This window comes from Podarcis erhardii (assembly GCF_964252035.2).
Source record: "Podarcis erhardii genome assembly, chromosome: 6".
In the NCBI taxonomy this organism is placed as follows: Eukaryota; Metazoa; Chordata; class Lepidosauria; order Squamata; family Lacertidae; genus Podarcis; species Podarcis erhardii.
Genome location: NC_138510.1, coordinates 78,052,215 through 78,066,656, shown reverse-complemented (window position 1 = coordinate 78,066,656; position 14,442 = coordinate 78,052,215). Strand labels below are relative to the sequence as shown.

The 14,442-nt window shown below is 44.0% G+C and overlaps 1 protein-coding gene across 5 annotated transcripts in view; it reads left to right on the top strand.

Moving 5' to 3' along the window:
* CDC14A (cell division cycle 14A) overlaps positions 1–6,996 on the top strand; it is a 96,849-nt gene extending 89,853 nt beyond the window's left edge. For all 5 annotated transcript variants that reach the window (XM_081865914.1, XM_081865916.1, XM_081865912.1 and 2 more), the window contains one exon: positions 6,825–6,996. In XM_081865914.1, coding sequence (XP_081722040.1) covers positions 6,825–6,857 — 33 coding nt within the window. In that variant the 3' untranslated portion in view covers positions 6,858–6,996. The remainder of the gene's footprint in view (positions 1–6,824) is intronic.
* The last annotated feature ends 7,446 nt before the right edge of the window (positions 6,997–14,442 follow it).

Sequence of the window (14,442 nt, the reverse complement as noted above, 5' to 3'; positions counted from 1 at the left end):
GCATGAGACTGCCCACCCAGATAGCTCAGTCGGTAGAGCGTGAGCACGACTTAACCTCAGGGTCGTGGGTTTGAGACCCACATTGGGCAAAATATTTCTGCATGACAGGGGGGTTGGACTATATGGCTCTTGTCGTCCCTTCCAACCCTACAATTCTATGATTTATGATCTATGTTCAGAGGTGCTAGATGTTCAGAGTCAGGTGACCCCGCAAAACCCCAGAGCTCCAGTTTCCTGGAGAATTCCTGCTGATGAATGTTTACTCAGCAGGCTGAAAAGAAAAGGAGGGAAAATCCCCTTTCTTTTCCCTTTCCTATTGTGTATCTAAAAACCAAACTGAGGCAAAAGTCCAAGCCTTAGCTCCACAGTTGGGGGCCTTTGGAGAAAGGGAGTATTGCTAGCAGCAGAGAGATCGGATCAAAATAAAAGCTGGTCGCAGAAAGGCCTCAATAAACATTCAGTGGATTCAAATAAACGGTTCTGCAAAGGAGTTGAGATTTTCTTTCCCACTTTTAAAGATCAGGTTTACGCCTTCGCATTTCCTCTTTTTTGCTAGGCTAGGGTATTTCCACGGCTTCATAGACCATTCAAAAAATATCTGTAAGTAAACAGGAGCTTAAAAATATTTTGTATTAAGATGGCTACCAGCACAAAAGGCTGGGAAATTCCACTGTTCCTGTGTCCTGTTGATTTTGGGAGCACTGCCCAGCCCTGGATAGCATGACACCCAAAAAAATAACGCCGTTTAGACAATGTAAAAGAAATAAGCTACTATATGGGGCTGAAAGTAGGTTTACTAGGAGTGCCTGAATATTTTCATAGGCACACCTCACATTAAAATCACATTTATATCCCATTCTTCCTGCAAAGAGCTCTTGGTTCCTCCATCCTCATATTTATCACTATTAAGTACCGTTGCCCTCAATGGAAGAATTAAGTCCATGTTTTAATATATTTCCCATTGAAATCATTGGAACGTTAAAGGTGCTTAGCTTGGATCGTGTCCATACTGAAAACGAAGCGTTCCATCATAATACAAACACGGCATGTTGTTTTCTGAACAGTTTGGCAAATGTTTTCTACTAACGGTGAAATAAAGAATGTCAGCCCACTGAGCCATAGGGCTTTTGCAAGTTGCACCAGTTTATTTTCAGCTCTTTTCAGTTTATGCCATATGTTCAGGAAAGTATGCACTATGTACAAGGAAAGCCTAATGGTTCTAGGATTTCCTTCCTTGAAGGCAGCTGTACCAGAAAATAAATTATTCTCCTACTGTTAAGGACAATGTTCCCCCCCACTAACAGTATGCAAACAAACACATTTTTAAAAGTTAATTATCACATTTTTATTAAGCCCTTCCACTAAAGGATGAGAGGAAAGTACACATATAGACCATTCCCCAATTTTATCTTTACAAGAGGTGGGTTAGAGAGAGAGTCAGTGAATTGCTAAAAGTCAGCCAAAAAACATAGAAACTGACTGTAGTCCTGGTCCAGCAAAAGGACACAGCAAGCTGATTGGTTTTGAGTCAGATCCACTATATTTTATTTTTAAATTCATATCCTGCCTTTCTTCTTAGACCAGGGCACATATGTTTTCTTGACCATTATTCCTCGCTGTCAGGTCTAAATTTACAGAGCCAGTTTGGAATCTGTTCTATGTACTATATAATAAGTGCAGTTCTAAACATGTTTACTCAGAAGTTTCATCAAACTCAATAGGCTAGCTGTATTTATTAGTGTGTTTAGGATTACCGCCAGATTAATATTTGTGTTTCATAATTAGTAATCGGAGAGATTCTCTCTCTCTTTCATGTATTTATTAAATTTAGATGCTCCATTTCCACGCATAACACCCTAGGCTGCTAACAGCATCATTTGACATGGTAAAATCAAAGCAAAAGAAATTTTAGAAAACACATTTATTTCTGTCAATTATTTACAAGCTGTCTATACTGCCCTAAAGCAAAAGTTATTAAAGTTGTATCTCAGGTTACATACGCTTCAGGTTACAGACTCCACTAACCCAGAAATAATGCTTCAGGTTAAGAACTTTGCCTCAGGATGAGAACAGAAATTGTGCTCCGGCAGCGCAGTGGCAGCAGGAGGCCCCATTAGCTAAAGTGGTCTTCAGGTTAAGAACAGTTTCAGGTTAAGAATGGACCTCCGGAACGAATTAAGTACTTAACCTGAGGTACCACTGTACAGTACTTTGCAATGAAAGTTGGTACACAAGATGATTGATAAATAAATAAATGCTCTCGGTGTTGCTGACTGGCAAAAGGAAACAAATCAGATAAATGGCTTAGGACCGCAATACCTCAAGGACTGCCTCTCTCCACATGAACCGACCCAGATTCTGCCCTCATCATTTGAAGTCCTCCTTTGTGTGCCTCCTCCAAGCGAGATCTGGAGGGTGGCAACACAAGAAAGGGCTTTTTCTGTGGTGGCTCCCTGTTTATGGAATGCTCAACTGGTGCCTTCATTATACATCTTCAGGCGCCAGGCAAAAACGTTCTTCTTCAACCACATCTTTGGCCGATTAACATCTGAAATCCTTTTAAATGTGTTGGGGAGGGGGATTATTAGTTTGCTTTTGTTCTTAAATTTATTATGTGCTTTGTGTTTCTTTTATTGTATTTTTATGTTGTGAACCACCCTGAGATCTATGGTTGAAGGGCAATATACAAATTTAATAAATAGTAATAAAGCCATCATCAAATCTAAGGGGAGAGAGAGAGAGAGAGAGAGAGAGAGAGAGAGAGCGCAGAGTATATCAGGCTTCCTCAAACTCGGCCCTCCAGATGTTTTGAGACTACAATTCCCATCATCCCTGACCACTGGTCCTGCTAGCTAGGGATCATGGGAGTTGTAGGCCAAAAACATCTGGAGGGCGAGGTTGAGGAAGCCTGGAGTATATAATAACAGTCAAAGTTACTAAGCCTACTTTTTCTTTCAAATTCAAACTGTAGTAATGTGATATGGTATCAACGTCTCCTCTCTCAAAGGTGCTTTTTAAAAAACAATTCCACCCAAATCCTTGTTTTCAGCTCACATAGATTCCCCACCCCCATCTCAGCCTTTGTGACTAATATCACGCATGACTCAGCCCCATTCTTCAAAGGCTATCTCTTCATGTTGCTGATCAGAGGCTCATGTACATTGAAATGAGTCAACTTCTAAACTTATGCCTGACTCCTTGAATGATTTCCCATTCAGTGGAGGAAGCTGGAGTTGGCCCGATTGCAAACCATAAATGAAAGAGAAAGGATTACGTGAAAGAGAAAGGAATCATTTTCATCTCTTGAGATAATGTAAAAATTGTTGGTAGGAACATACTGGATGTGTCATTAGTGAATTATGTAATTTAACGTTTGCATTTTGTGTAAATATCGTTTCGTGCAGTTGTGGAATGAAATTTAAATAAGCGTTAAACAAAATGCAACAAAAAGAAATTCCAGATTCTGTTCTTCTCCCTCTCTCATGAATAGCTCGGTTAGAACATGGTGTTGATCATGCCAAGGCTGTAGGTTTGATCCCCATAAGGGACAGCTGCTTATTCCTGCATTGCAGGGAGTTTCCCAAACTTAGGTCTCCAGCTGTTTTTGGACTACAACTCCCATTATCCCCAGCTAGCAGGGTCAGTAATCAGGGATGATGGGAACCGTAGTACAAAAACAGCTGGAGGCCAAAGTTGATCCTCAGGGTCCGTTCCTATTCTGTGATTCTCTATTATTCTCATAAAATTAGAACCCAGGGCCAGTCAATAAAGCTGAATATTAGAAGATCCAGGAGAGAGGGAAAAGGAAGTCCTTCATAGATTTGCCTAATTATACTATGGAGCTTTTGATTTCATTTTACTTTTAATTTGCTTTTAGCTTTTCATGATTTTATTGTTTGCTTTTATGTTTTTTTCATATTAATGTAAACCGCTGTGATATATGTTTTATGATGCACTGATATATAAATATTTTTAGAAATCAATAATAAATAGTTACCGGGAAGAGGTGTAAGCACCCTGCAAGCAGATCAGGACGAATGCTTGTTCCCAAATAACTGCCCCCTAAACAAATCAGAATAAATTGCTCAATAACAGCTGGGCGTAGGTCTAATGACAGTGTAAATTTTGTGCAGGCAAATCCAGACGAACGCTGAATAAAACAGGTTATCCAGAGCGCTGTGTCCCTGCGTGCTGTGATAGGTGTCTTCTGTTCTCGAAAACCCAGGTGCTAATAAATGGTAAATCAGCAGTTTAACGAGAAGATCTTAACTAATTTGCCCCTTCCAATCAATAAGGAGGCTTTCAGTACTTCTGATAATTGAACCATAAACATTTAGGAAAAGATGAACCCCACCCCATAATAGGCAGCTGCCAGTGTTGATCAGAAGTGAATGTAGTCTGTCCTCTATTGTTCAAGATTTGAGAGGTCACCACAAGAATATGAAAGGTGACACAGATTTGTTTTTTTGTAATGTTGCCAGGCTCTTGGTATTGGAAATACATGCTTTAAAAAAAGAACCATGCATCCTGTAAGATGAAAAGCTGCCCTGGAGAGTATCAGTAAACGTTGCAGCCCAGCCAAGAAATGACAGTCACTTGCGACAGCTTCCTTTTGGGAAATTCAGTGGCGTAGCGTGGGGGGTGCAGGGGGGGCCGGCTGCACGGGCTGCAACATCTGGGGGGGGGGTGCTAGCCGCCTCCGGAGTCGCCGAAGAGCTTCAGGCGCAGGCTGTAGCAGAGCCCCATGTCTCGTGGAACCGACGAGCTGTGCACGCGTCCGGGCTGAAGGCGTCCGGCAGGCAACGGCTCTCAGCGCTCGCCGCAGTCCCCGCGCATCAGGGCCGCGGAGGGCGCGCCAGGCAGCCCCTCCTCACAGCCCCGCCGCGGCCGCCGCCGCTGCAGCTGCTGGGCCATGTTGCATTTTCCTCGCCTCTCTGCCCTCCTCCTCCTCCGGACAAGCGGTGTCGTTTGGGCGGCAGCGCCAGTGGCAACTCGCCTCAGATCACCTGACACAGACCCGCCGCCGCCATGGCTACCTTACCGTAAATACCCCAGCCCAGGCAGCAGCAAGAAGAAGCTAGCAGCGGCGGCAGGTTAGGGGTTAGGGGCGCAAATTACTTGCCTTGCCCCGGGTTAGGGGGTGCAAATTACTTGCCTTGCCCCGGGTGCTGACAACCCACGCTTACGCCGCTGGGGAAATTTTAAACTGATAACTTCTTAGTATAAAAGAAAAAATAAATAAATGACTGCTCCAAACCCTGGGTGTTGTTAAGGAAGACAGAAACATTATCGCCAGGAGAATAAGCTGTGAGGGGTGAAATCTCCATTTTAGATTTTACTTCAGTGGCTAGCTCCCAACATGAGCCTCCCACATGCAATTCAGGGTTAAAAATATATAACACAGGGTTTTTAAAATAGGGTTTGCAAAGATTTATTGAGCTTTTGTGAGAGAGAATCACTGAAAAACAGCAACACTGTAACAGCAGAATCCTGTGCAAATCTACTCAGAAGTAAGTCACATTGAGCTCAATAGGACTTGCTCCCAGGTAAGTGAGTATAGAATTGCAACCTAAGTATTATTCTGGTCTAATATACATGCACAGGAATAATGCAAGTACTTTATGGCAAATCTGCTACTGGGGGGGTTCATATCGTATTTCAGAGATTTGCCCCCATCCTCCCCATAAATAGCTTTTATATAATGTCAAAAGAGAATCCGCCTTTGTGTTGTATCCCCCATCTTCCAAACGTGGCATGTTATTGACAGGGACAGATTTAGGTTTGATGAGGCCCTAAGCTAAGTGGTCTAAATCACTGAGCCTCTTGGGCTTGCTGATCAGAAGGTCAGCGGTTCGAATCCCTGTGACGGGGTGAGCTCCCGTTGCTCGGTCCCAGATCCTGCCAACCTAGCAGTTCGAAAGCACTTCAAAGTGCAAGTAGATAAATAGGTACCACTTTGGTGGGAAGGTAAATGGCGTTTCCGCGCACTGCTCTGGTTTCGCCAGAAGCAGCTTAGCCATGCTGGCCACATGACCCAGAAAAACTGTCTGCGGACAAACGCCAGCTCCCTCGGCCTATAAAGCGAGATGACGCCACAACCCAAGTCATCTGCGACTGGACTTAACTGTCAGGGGTCCTTTACCTTTACCTTTTAAGCTACTGAAGGTAATGGGGCCCTTTATATGTCCAGCTGTTCTTTGTCAACAACAAATTGTCACTGTTTTTTGTGTTGAATATATGCTATATGGTAATATATGTACCTAATAGGTATCTAAAGCCATTTGCACATAACAAAATATGTATGGTACATCATAGGAGCCTACACAACACAAAACGCTGTATGTAGGTTTTATTTTATTTGGTTTTTATCTTATACAGTGGTACCTCAGGTTACAGACACTTCAGGTTACAGATGCTTCAGGTTACAGACTCCGTTAACCCAGAAATAGTACTTCGGGTTAAGAACTTTGCTTCAGGATGAGAACAGAAATTGTGCGGTGGCAGCAGGAGGCCCCATTAGCTAAAGTGGTACCTCAGGTTAAGAACAGTCCTCCAGTTCTTAACCTGAGGTACCACTGTATTTTGGAAATGTACATCAAGTTTTTCCCCCTTTAAATTTCTTTAGGGCCCCCAAGAGCGTGGAGCCCTAAGCTATAGCTTGTTTAGCTTATACATAAATCTGGCACTGGTTATTGACAGTAGGACATGCAAGCTGGAAGGAGGCATGACACCTGCAGTTAGTGCATTATTTTGGCCACTGGTCACATTTTATGTCCATTGTGTGTGCAGAGGACAATGATTACATCTTTTTCTCCCCACCTTAGGATGGTTGGAATGAAGAGTGCCACCCAACTTGAGAAGAATAATGGGACGCTGCCGAAGATTACAAGATGAGAGACAGTTCAGAAGAGAGGAGAGACTCGGACTGCTGCAGTTAGTGGGGATGGGAACCTGTACGAAAGCAGAAGACGACTAAATTTCATTAAATTAAATCTGGGGAAAAACCTAGCGTACTGAATCGGCTTCCCTTTAAATAACGGAGAGTCAGGCCGCAGTCCTGAATCTCATCAATTTACAGTGGTACCTCAGGTTACATACGCTTCAGGTTACATACGCTTCAGGTTACAGACTCCGCTAACCCAGAAATAGTGCTTCAGGTTAAGAACTTTGCTTCAGGATGAAAACAGAAATTGTGCTCCTCCTGTCCCCTTTTGTTGGCATCCCTCTGTCTCAAGAGACAATGGAAGAGTGCACCGTTAGAGAGAAAAATTATTAAGGGCACAAGCCTGGGCAGTGTGTTTGGAGGTGCTGGGTAGAGGTAGATTTAGGGGAGCGCAAGTGGCATCGAGCCAAGAAAGTGCTGCAGGGGCACCCCAACAATGACTTAGAATGAAAAGCGAGAGGCGGGGGGCACCAAATTTTGGCCTTGTATAGGACACCACTGAAATACGGAAGCCCAAAGTCTGCCACTGTCCTGGGTGCCCAGACAACAAGACCCTCCCCACCACCTCTTAGCCTCACTGATGTGGTCTAAATGAAAGCAGAGCAATACATATGTCATCATAGCCGCTCTGAGCCCAGCCTTGGCTGGGGAGGGCGGGGTATATATAAAAATAAAAATTATTATTATTATTATCCGCTTGACTGCAGGAGTTGCCAAAAAGAGGTGTTCAAGGCACTATCCAACTGTCTTAAGGACATTGCTCTGGATTTGTGTTGTGTTTACTCCTTCGCCTTTTGCGTGTTCAGACCCAGAAACCTCCCCCCTAAATAAATTCATACTTGACCTAAATTTTGATTTGGTTTTTGAATTTAGGCCACAACTTTATTGATTACAGAAAGAGACTGGTTGCATAGGCTCTGGTTCGATTAGCTCCCTGCCATGCAGGTAGCGCTGACCCAGGGTTCCAGCATAGGTCAGCCAAGGGTGAACTCCTGGATAAGCGGAAAGCCGGGAATGGGCTAACTCCGCCACCCAAATGTCCCCCTGGACTCAGGCACAGGCACAACCCCCTCTCAGGGGTTGACCAAACCATCAAGTCCCTGGATTCCTTTAACGGAATACCCTTCACATAGGGATGGCGAGAGCGTTCTCCCATCCCTATCACCTGAACCAGAGCCTATCTGCAACCTTCCAAGTTGTGACGATTTGCTACACGAAACCCAAATGGCAACAGCCAATCAGCCAAGTGGGGAAAATTCCTCCTGTGCCCCTGTCCCAACGAAAGACGACACACGATGCCATAGCAAGGTCAAGTGCAACAAGCCCTAAAAATAGGGAGAGGTGGGCAGGTGTTCCGAATGCATGCGCCAAAAGAGGAAGCTCTGGGTGACGTGCATGGGCATAAATAGGTCCCTCGAACCATTTGGACTGCATCCCATTGGCCAAATTATACCCAACTTTGAGGGACCCACCAATCGGGTGTTGTGGCTTACCAGTTGTACCCACCTACAACACAAGGTGTCGGTTGTCCAGGCCTCATTGTAATACGTGCCCTCTTTAAGGGAGGACCCAATTTCTGCTCCCAAATATGTCCCGCAAGGCAGTGGGTTCAGGGTTTTCCTTGGGGTTTGCTCCCAAAGCCTTTCTTACAAATGAGCATACAGTGGTACCTTGGTTCTCAAACGTAATCTGTTCCGGGAGTCCGTTCGACTTCCAAAACTGTTCGAAAACCAAGGCGTGGCTTCCGATTAGCTGCAGGAGCTTCCTGCATTCAAGCGGAAGCTGTGTTGGATGTTTGGCTTCCAAAAAATGTTTGCAAACTGGAGCACTTACTTCTGGGTTTGCGGCATTCGGGAGCCGATTTGTTCGACAACAAAGCTGTTTGAGAACCAAGGTACCACTGTAGCAAGGCAGCAGAGATTTAAGGTCTGTGTTTTCCTTCTTCCCGATGGGCTACCTTCCCAGGTTGTCAAGCCCCATCTGGCCCTCTCTTCCCTCTACAGGACGTGCAGAGACCACATTCTTGACCGTTGGACTCATTTTGGGTCTCATCCACTCAATCTGCCAGAGCTGCTTTACAGCTATATTAAAATTGCTGGTGCTTGGAGCTTCATTTGCATCTGTCACACAGGGCAGGGGTTTCTAACCTTTTCGCTCCAGGATAGATATTTATAGATTGTGGCTAAGGTGATAGGTATTTGGCTTCTAACTTCAGATGTGGAGCACATTGGAGCCAAGGTAAACAGGAATGTGTACACAGCCTAAGACAGCTCTTGTCTCCTTGTTTTCCTAATATATTTATTGCAAACAGTGAATCATTCTGTGCATTTTTAAAAAATCTTCATTGTTAACCTGTTTAATTGCCTTCCCATTGGGAAATATGCAGCTGTGAGTCATTTCAGTTTTCTTGTTATGGTGGTGGCCAAACCTTTTGTCAGATTGCTGGTTAATAGTTCAGAAATAACTTTCATCAAGTCCCACCCAGACCACCCATTCCAAGCACAGTTCTGTCCCTTTAACAGTCATGGTAACTTCATCCTGGCAACTTGTAGTTTAGACACTTCCATTTCCCAACATCCTTACGAAATGACCGTTCCCGGGATTATCTCTTGATTGATTTGGGAAGAGACCTGCCCACTCTCACAGAGGAAGAAGCAACAGCATTCTGTGTTGCAGATATTAATACTGCGCAGTTTGAAGCGACTGGAAGCATAAGAACTGACTCCTTTTAGAAGAAATTGTTGTCCAGGCCCATAAAAGTACTATTCAAACTTTTACTTGCAGAACTCTTCAAAAACAGAACATAAGCATTAAAGTTACATCCAAAAATATCCATACAATGTCTTGTGCTGCCCAGCACAGGCTCAGCATCTTAGAAAATATGAAATAATCCAAAGAGACTAATGAGCAAAGGTTTCTCTCTCTTTAATAGCATCCATTTCCCGTGAGAGCTTAACTTACATCAGGGTTTCCCAAACTTGGGTCTCCAACTGTTTTTTGTTTTTGTTTTTTTGGTACTACAATTCCCATCATCCCTGGCCACCGATGCTGATAGCTAGGGAAGATGGGAGTTGTAGTCCAAAACCAGCTTTGCCTTTGTTTGTTGGTGAACACAGCGAAGCATTCTTCTCACTCATAATCTGTTGTGGTACAGTCAATAAAGCTACTACCTGCATTATGGTTCCTGAAATCAAGAATATTGTTTCCATCCATGTTTGGACACCATTTTGAATCAAAATGGTGGACTGAACCTTTCAAAACTGCACTTATTTCTTTTGTTTCCTAGAATTCCCAAGAAGCACTGGGTACGAGTCTTATAGTCTACTCTAGTCTACTCTAGTCTAGTCAGTGCTTTTTTTCAGGGGGGATGCAGGGTTACGCATACCCCTAAACATTTTGTGAATCCAAATTTGGCCTCATTGAAGGGCAGTATTTCAATATAAATGAGAGTACTCTTAAACATTTTTTAATAGAAAAAAAGCACTGAGTATAGTATAGTATAGTATAGTATAGTATAGTATAGTATAGCATAGTACAGTGGTACCTCTGGTTAAGAACTTAATTCATAGAATCATAGAATCATAGAGTTGGAAGAGACCACAAGGGCCATCGAGTCCAACCCCCTGCCAAGCAGGAAACACCATCAGAGCACTCCTGACATATGGTTGTCAAGCCTCTGCTTAAAGACCTCCAAAGAAGGAGACTCCACCACACTCCTTGGCAGCAAATTCCACTGTCGAACAGCTCTTACTGTCAGGAAGTTCTTCCTAATGTTTAGGTGGAATCTTCTTTCTTGTAGTTTGGATCCATTGCTCCGTGTCCGCTTCTCTGGAGCAGCAGAAAACAACCTTTCTCCCTCCTCTATGTGACATCCTTTTATATATTTGAACATGGCTATCATATCACCCCTTAACCTCCTCTTCTCCAGGCTAAACATGCCCAGCTCCCTTAGCCGTTCCTCATAAGGCATCATTTCCAGGCCTTTGACCATTTTGGTTGCCCTCCTCCGGACACGTTCCAGTTTGTCAGTGTCCTTCTTGAACTGTGGTGCCCAGAACTGGACACAGTACTCCAGGTGAGGTCTGACCAGAGCAGAATACAGTGGCACTATTACTTCCCTTGATCTAGATGCTATACTCCTATTGATGCAACCCAGAATTGCATTGGCTTTTTTAGCTGCCGCGTCACACTGTTGTCTCATGTCAAGTTTGTGGTCAACCAAGACTCCTAGATCCTTTTCACATGTACTGCTCTCAAGCCAGGTGTCACCCATCTTGTATTTGTGCCTCTCATTTTTCCCCCCAAGTGCAATACTTTACATTTCTCCCTGTTAAAATTCATCTTGTTTGTTTTGGCCCAGTTCTCTAATCTGTCAAGGTTGTTTTGAAGTGTGATCCTGTCCTCTGGGGTGTTAGCCACCCCTCCCAGTTTGGTGTCATCTGCAAATTTGATCAGGATGCCCTTGAGTCCATCATCCAAGTCGTTGATAAAGATGTTGAATAAGACTGGGCCCAAGACAGAACCCTGTGGCACCCCACTAGTCACTCTTCTCCAGGATGAAGAGGAACCATTGATGAGCACCCTTTGGGTTCGGTCAGTCAGCCAGTTACAAATCCACTGAGTGGTAGCATAGTCAAGACCGCATTTTACCAGCTTCTCTACAAGAATATCATGGGGCACCTTGTCAAATGCCTTGCTGAAATCAAGGTAGGCTACATCCACTGCGTTCCCTTCATCTACCAGGCTTGTAATTCTGTCAAAAAATGAGATCAGGTTAGTCTGACATGACTTATTTTTCAGAAATCCATGCTGACTATTGGTGATCACAGTATTCCTTTCTAGGTGCTCACAGACTGTTTGCTTAATGATCTGCTCCAGAATCTTCCCTGGTATTGATGTCAGACTGACTGGGCGGTAATTATTTGGGTCCTCTCTTTTCCCCTTTTTGAAAATAGGGACAACATTTGCCCTCCTCCAGTCTGCTGGGACTTCGCCTGTTCTCCAGGAATTCTCGAAGATGACTGCCAGTGGTTCTGAGATCACATCTGCCAGTTCTTTTAATACTCTTGGATGCAGTTCATCTGGCCCTGGAGACTTGAATACATCTAAACTAGCCAAGTATTCTTGTACTATCTCCTTAGTTATTCTGGGCTGTGTTTCCTCTGCTGAATCATTTGCTCCAAATTCTTCAGGTCGGGCATTGTTTTCTTTATCGGAGAAGACTGAGGCAAAGAAGGCATTGAGGAGTTCCGCCCTTTCTGTGTCCCCTGTTTGCATTTCACCATCTTCTCCTCTGAGTGACCCCACTGTTTCTTTGTTCTTCCTTTTGCTACGAACATACCCATAAAAGCCTTTTTTGTTGCTTTTAACCTCTCTAGCAAGCCTGAGTTCATTCTGTGGTTTAGCTTTTCTGACTTTGTGTCTACACGTGCTGGCTATTTGTTTGAATTCCTCTTTGGTGGTTTCCCCCCTTTTCCATTTTTTGTACACAAATACGATTTCTGTTCTTATCCTGAAGCAAAGTTCTTAACTCAAGGTACTATTTCTGGTCTAGAGGAGACTGTAACCTGAAGCATCTGTAACCCGAGGTACCACTTTATACCAATATCTATAGCTATCTTCAAGTATTAAGAAGAGATCAGAACTTTGCACTCCCAACTTTTCCTGGAGCAGAGAATGGTTTTTGGGTTTCTACACCAGAATATGCTCAGTCTCTTACAGGCAATTTATACACCTATGTGCCATAAAATATTGGCCCTTCATTGGAAGTGACATAGAGAGTCTTGGTGGTGGTGCTTAAAGTGCACTTCCTGTTTCACATGGCAATTCATCAGTTGATGTTGCAGTCCTGAAGTGGCGAATACGCATACACAAACACAAACACCCTAAGAAGACATATGTGGCTATTGTTGTTTGCTTGGACTGGGAAAAGGATGATTATGGAAGTTCCAGGAGTGTGGATGACCCTTCTTCTCCTACCCCCAAAATGCCCCACAAGAGTTGGAAGGTGGCTAGCTTAAAGAAAGTCCCTAAAACTCCCTTGGACTTTATGGAAGAGAAAGATGTGTGTAGCTTAAAATAACAGAGAAAACCCAATCTTCAGGGCCATCGCTTTCCTCCTGAGATGGCACCAGGTGCTCAGCATTGTCATAGGCAGGATACTGGATCATAAAGTGGTCTTGCTGACGAATGAAAATATCTTCCAGCATAAGAGCCAGGGTTTCTCTCACCCCAAAGGCAACTAACACCAATCTGAGTGCACACTTTTATCCAGACAGCCAACTCTAGCCAAGTCAGCGCACCAATGTTCTTTTCAACTGCCCTTGGAGGAAATCTGCAGGGACAACAGGACGATGAGGGCTTCCTTCGAGGGATATTTACCTTTGCCATGGCAGCACATGGGTCAAAATAATGGTCAACATGAAAATGCAAAACAAAGAAGTCAAACGAAGCGAGGAAGGTCAGTGATCTGATGGTAAGAGGAAAGATAACAATGGAAATCTTGTGGATGTCAGTAATTTGGTTGGTAATTTATAGATACAGCATCTCCTCCTGTCTGTTTTGCTTGGACATCCTGCTTCTGTTCTATGTGTGCCCTGTGTGATAATTCGATTCTGAAAGCAACTCCAGTGAGAAGAATGCACGACACGATGCAGAATTTGGGAAAGCAAAATGCCCCCCACAAATGTTTAGAAGTGATGGTGGGTGATGTTGAAATACGAAGTGAAATCTCCCATCCAATATATGCCTAAGGATTAGTCTAGAACAGGCTTCCTCAAACTCGGCCCTCCAGATGTTTTGAGACTACGATTCCCATCATCCCTGACCTAATATGGGCCTATGGCCGTAATAAACTATCTATCTATCATCCCTGACCACTGGTCCTGCTAGCTAGGGATCATGGGAGTTGTAGGCCAAAAACATCTGGAGGGCCGAGGTTGAGGAAGCCTGGTCTATAAGACAGCGTGGCTAAGAATCCTTAAATATTATTGCGTACCAACCCAATCTCCACAGCAGTACGAGATCCAGGGATCCAGGCGCTTGCCCTTTGAGAATGAGGCAAAGCGAACACTGTGGTGTCTTTAGGGTATATGGTTTATTTACGCATATATGCAACCTGAGCCTGTGATGTGGAGGGGTTCACGGCAATACACTCCAGTAAGGTCTCTTGCTTCTCCCATAGGCACAGCACGATTGGATCCAAAACAGAAATCAGCCATGCTCCCTGATTTCCTTCTGCGGCCTGTTGCAGTTTTTGTCAGCACATCGCTACCAACTGCTATCCTAAAAACGCTGGCCTTTTATCTCCTACTTCACTAGAGTACGTAGGAGCTTATACCCCTCTGCTATTCAGGGCAAACTGCTTTGTTCTTTGCCCATCTTCCTGCCCATGTTAGGTTAATAACTCAGCCATCATCACTTTCTCCATGCATAATTTTACATGCTTCCATCGTGTCTCCTCTAGCTCGCATTTTCTCTAAACTCAAAGGCCCCAAATG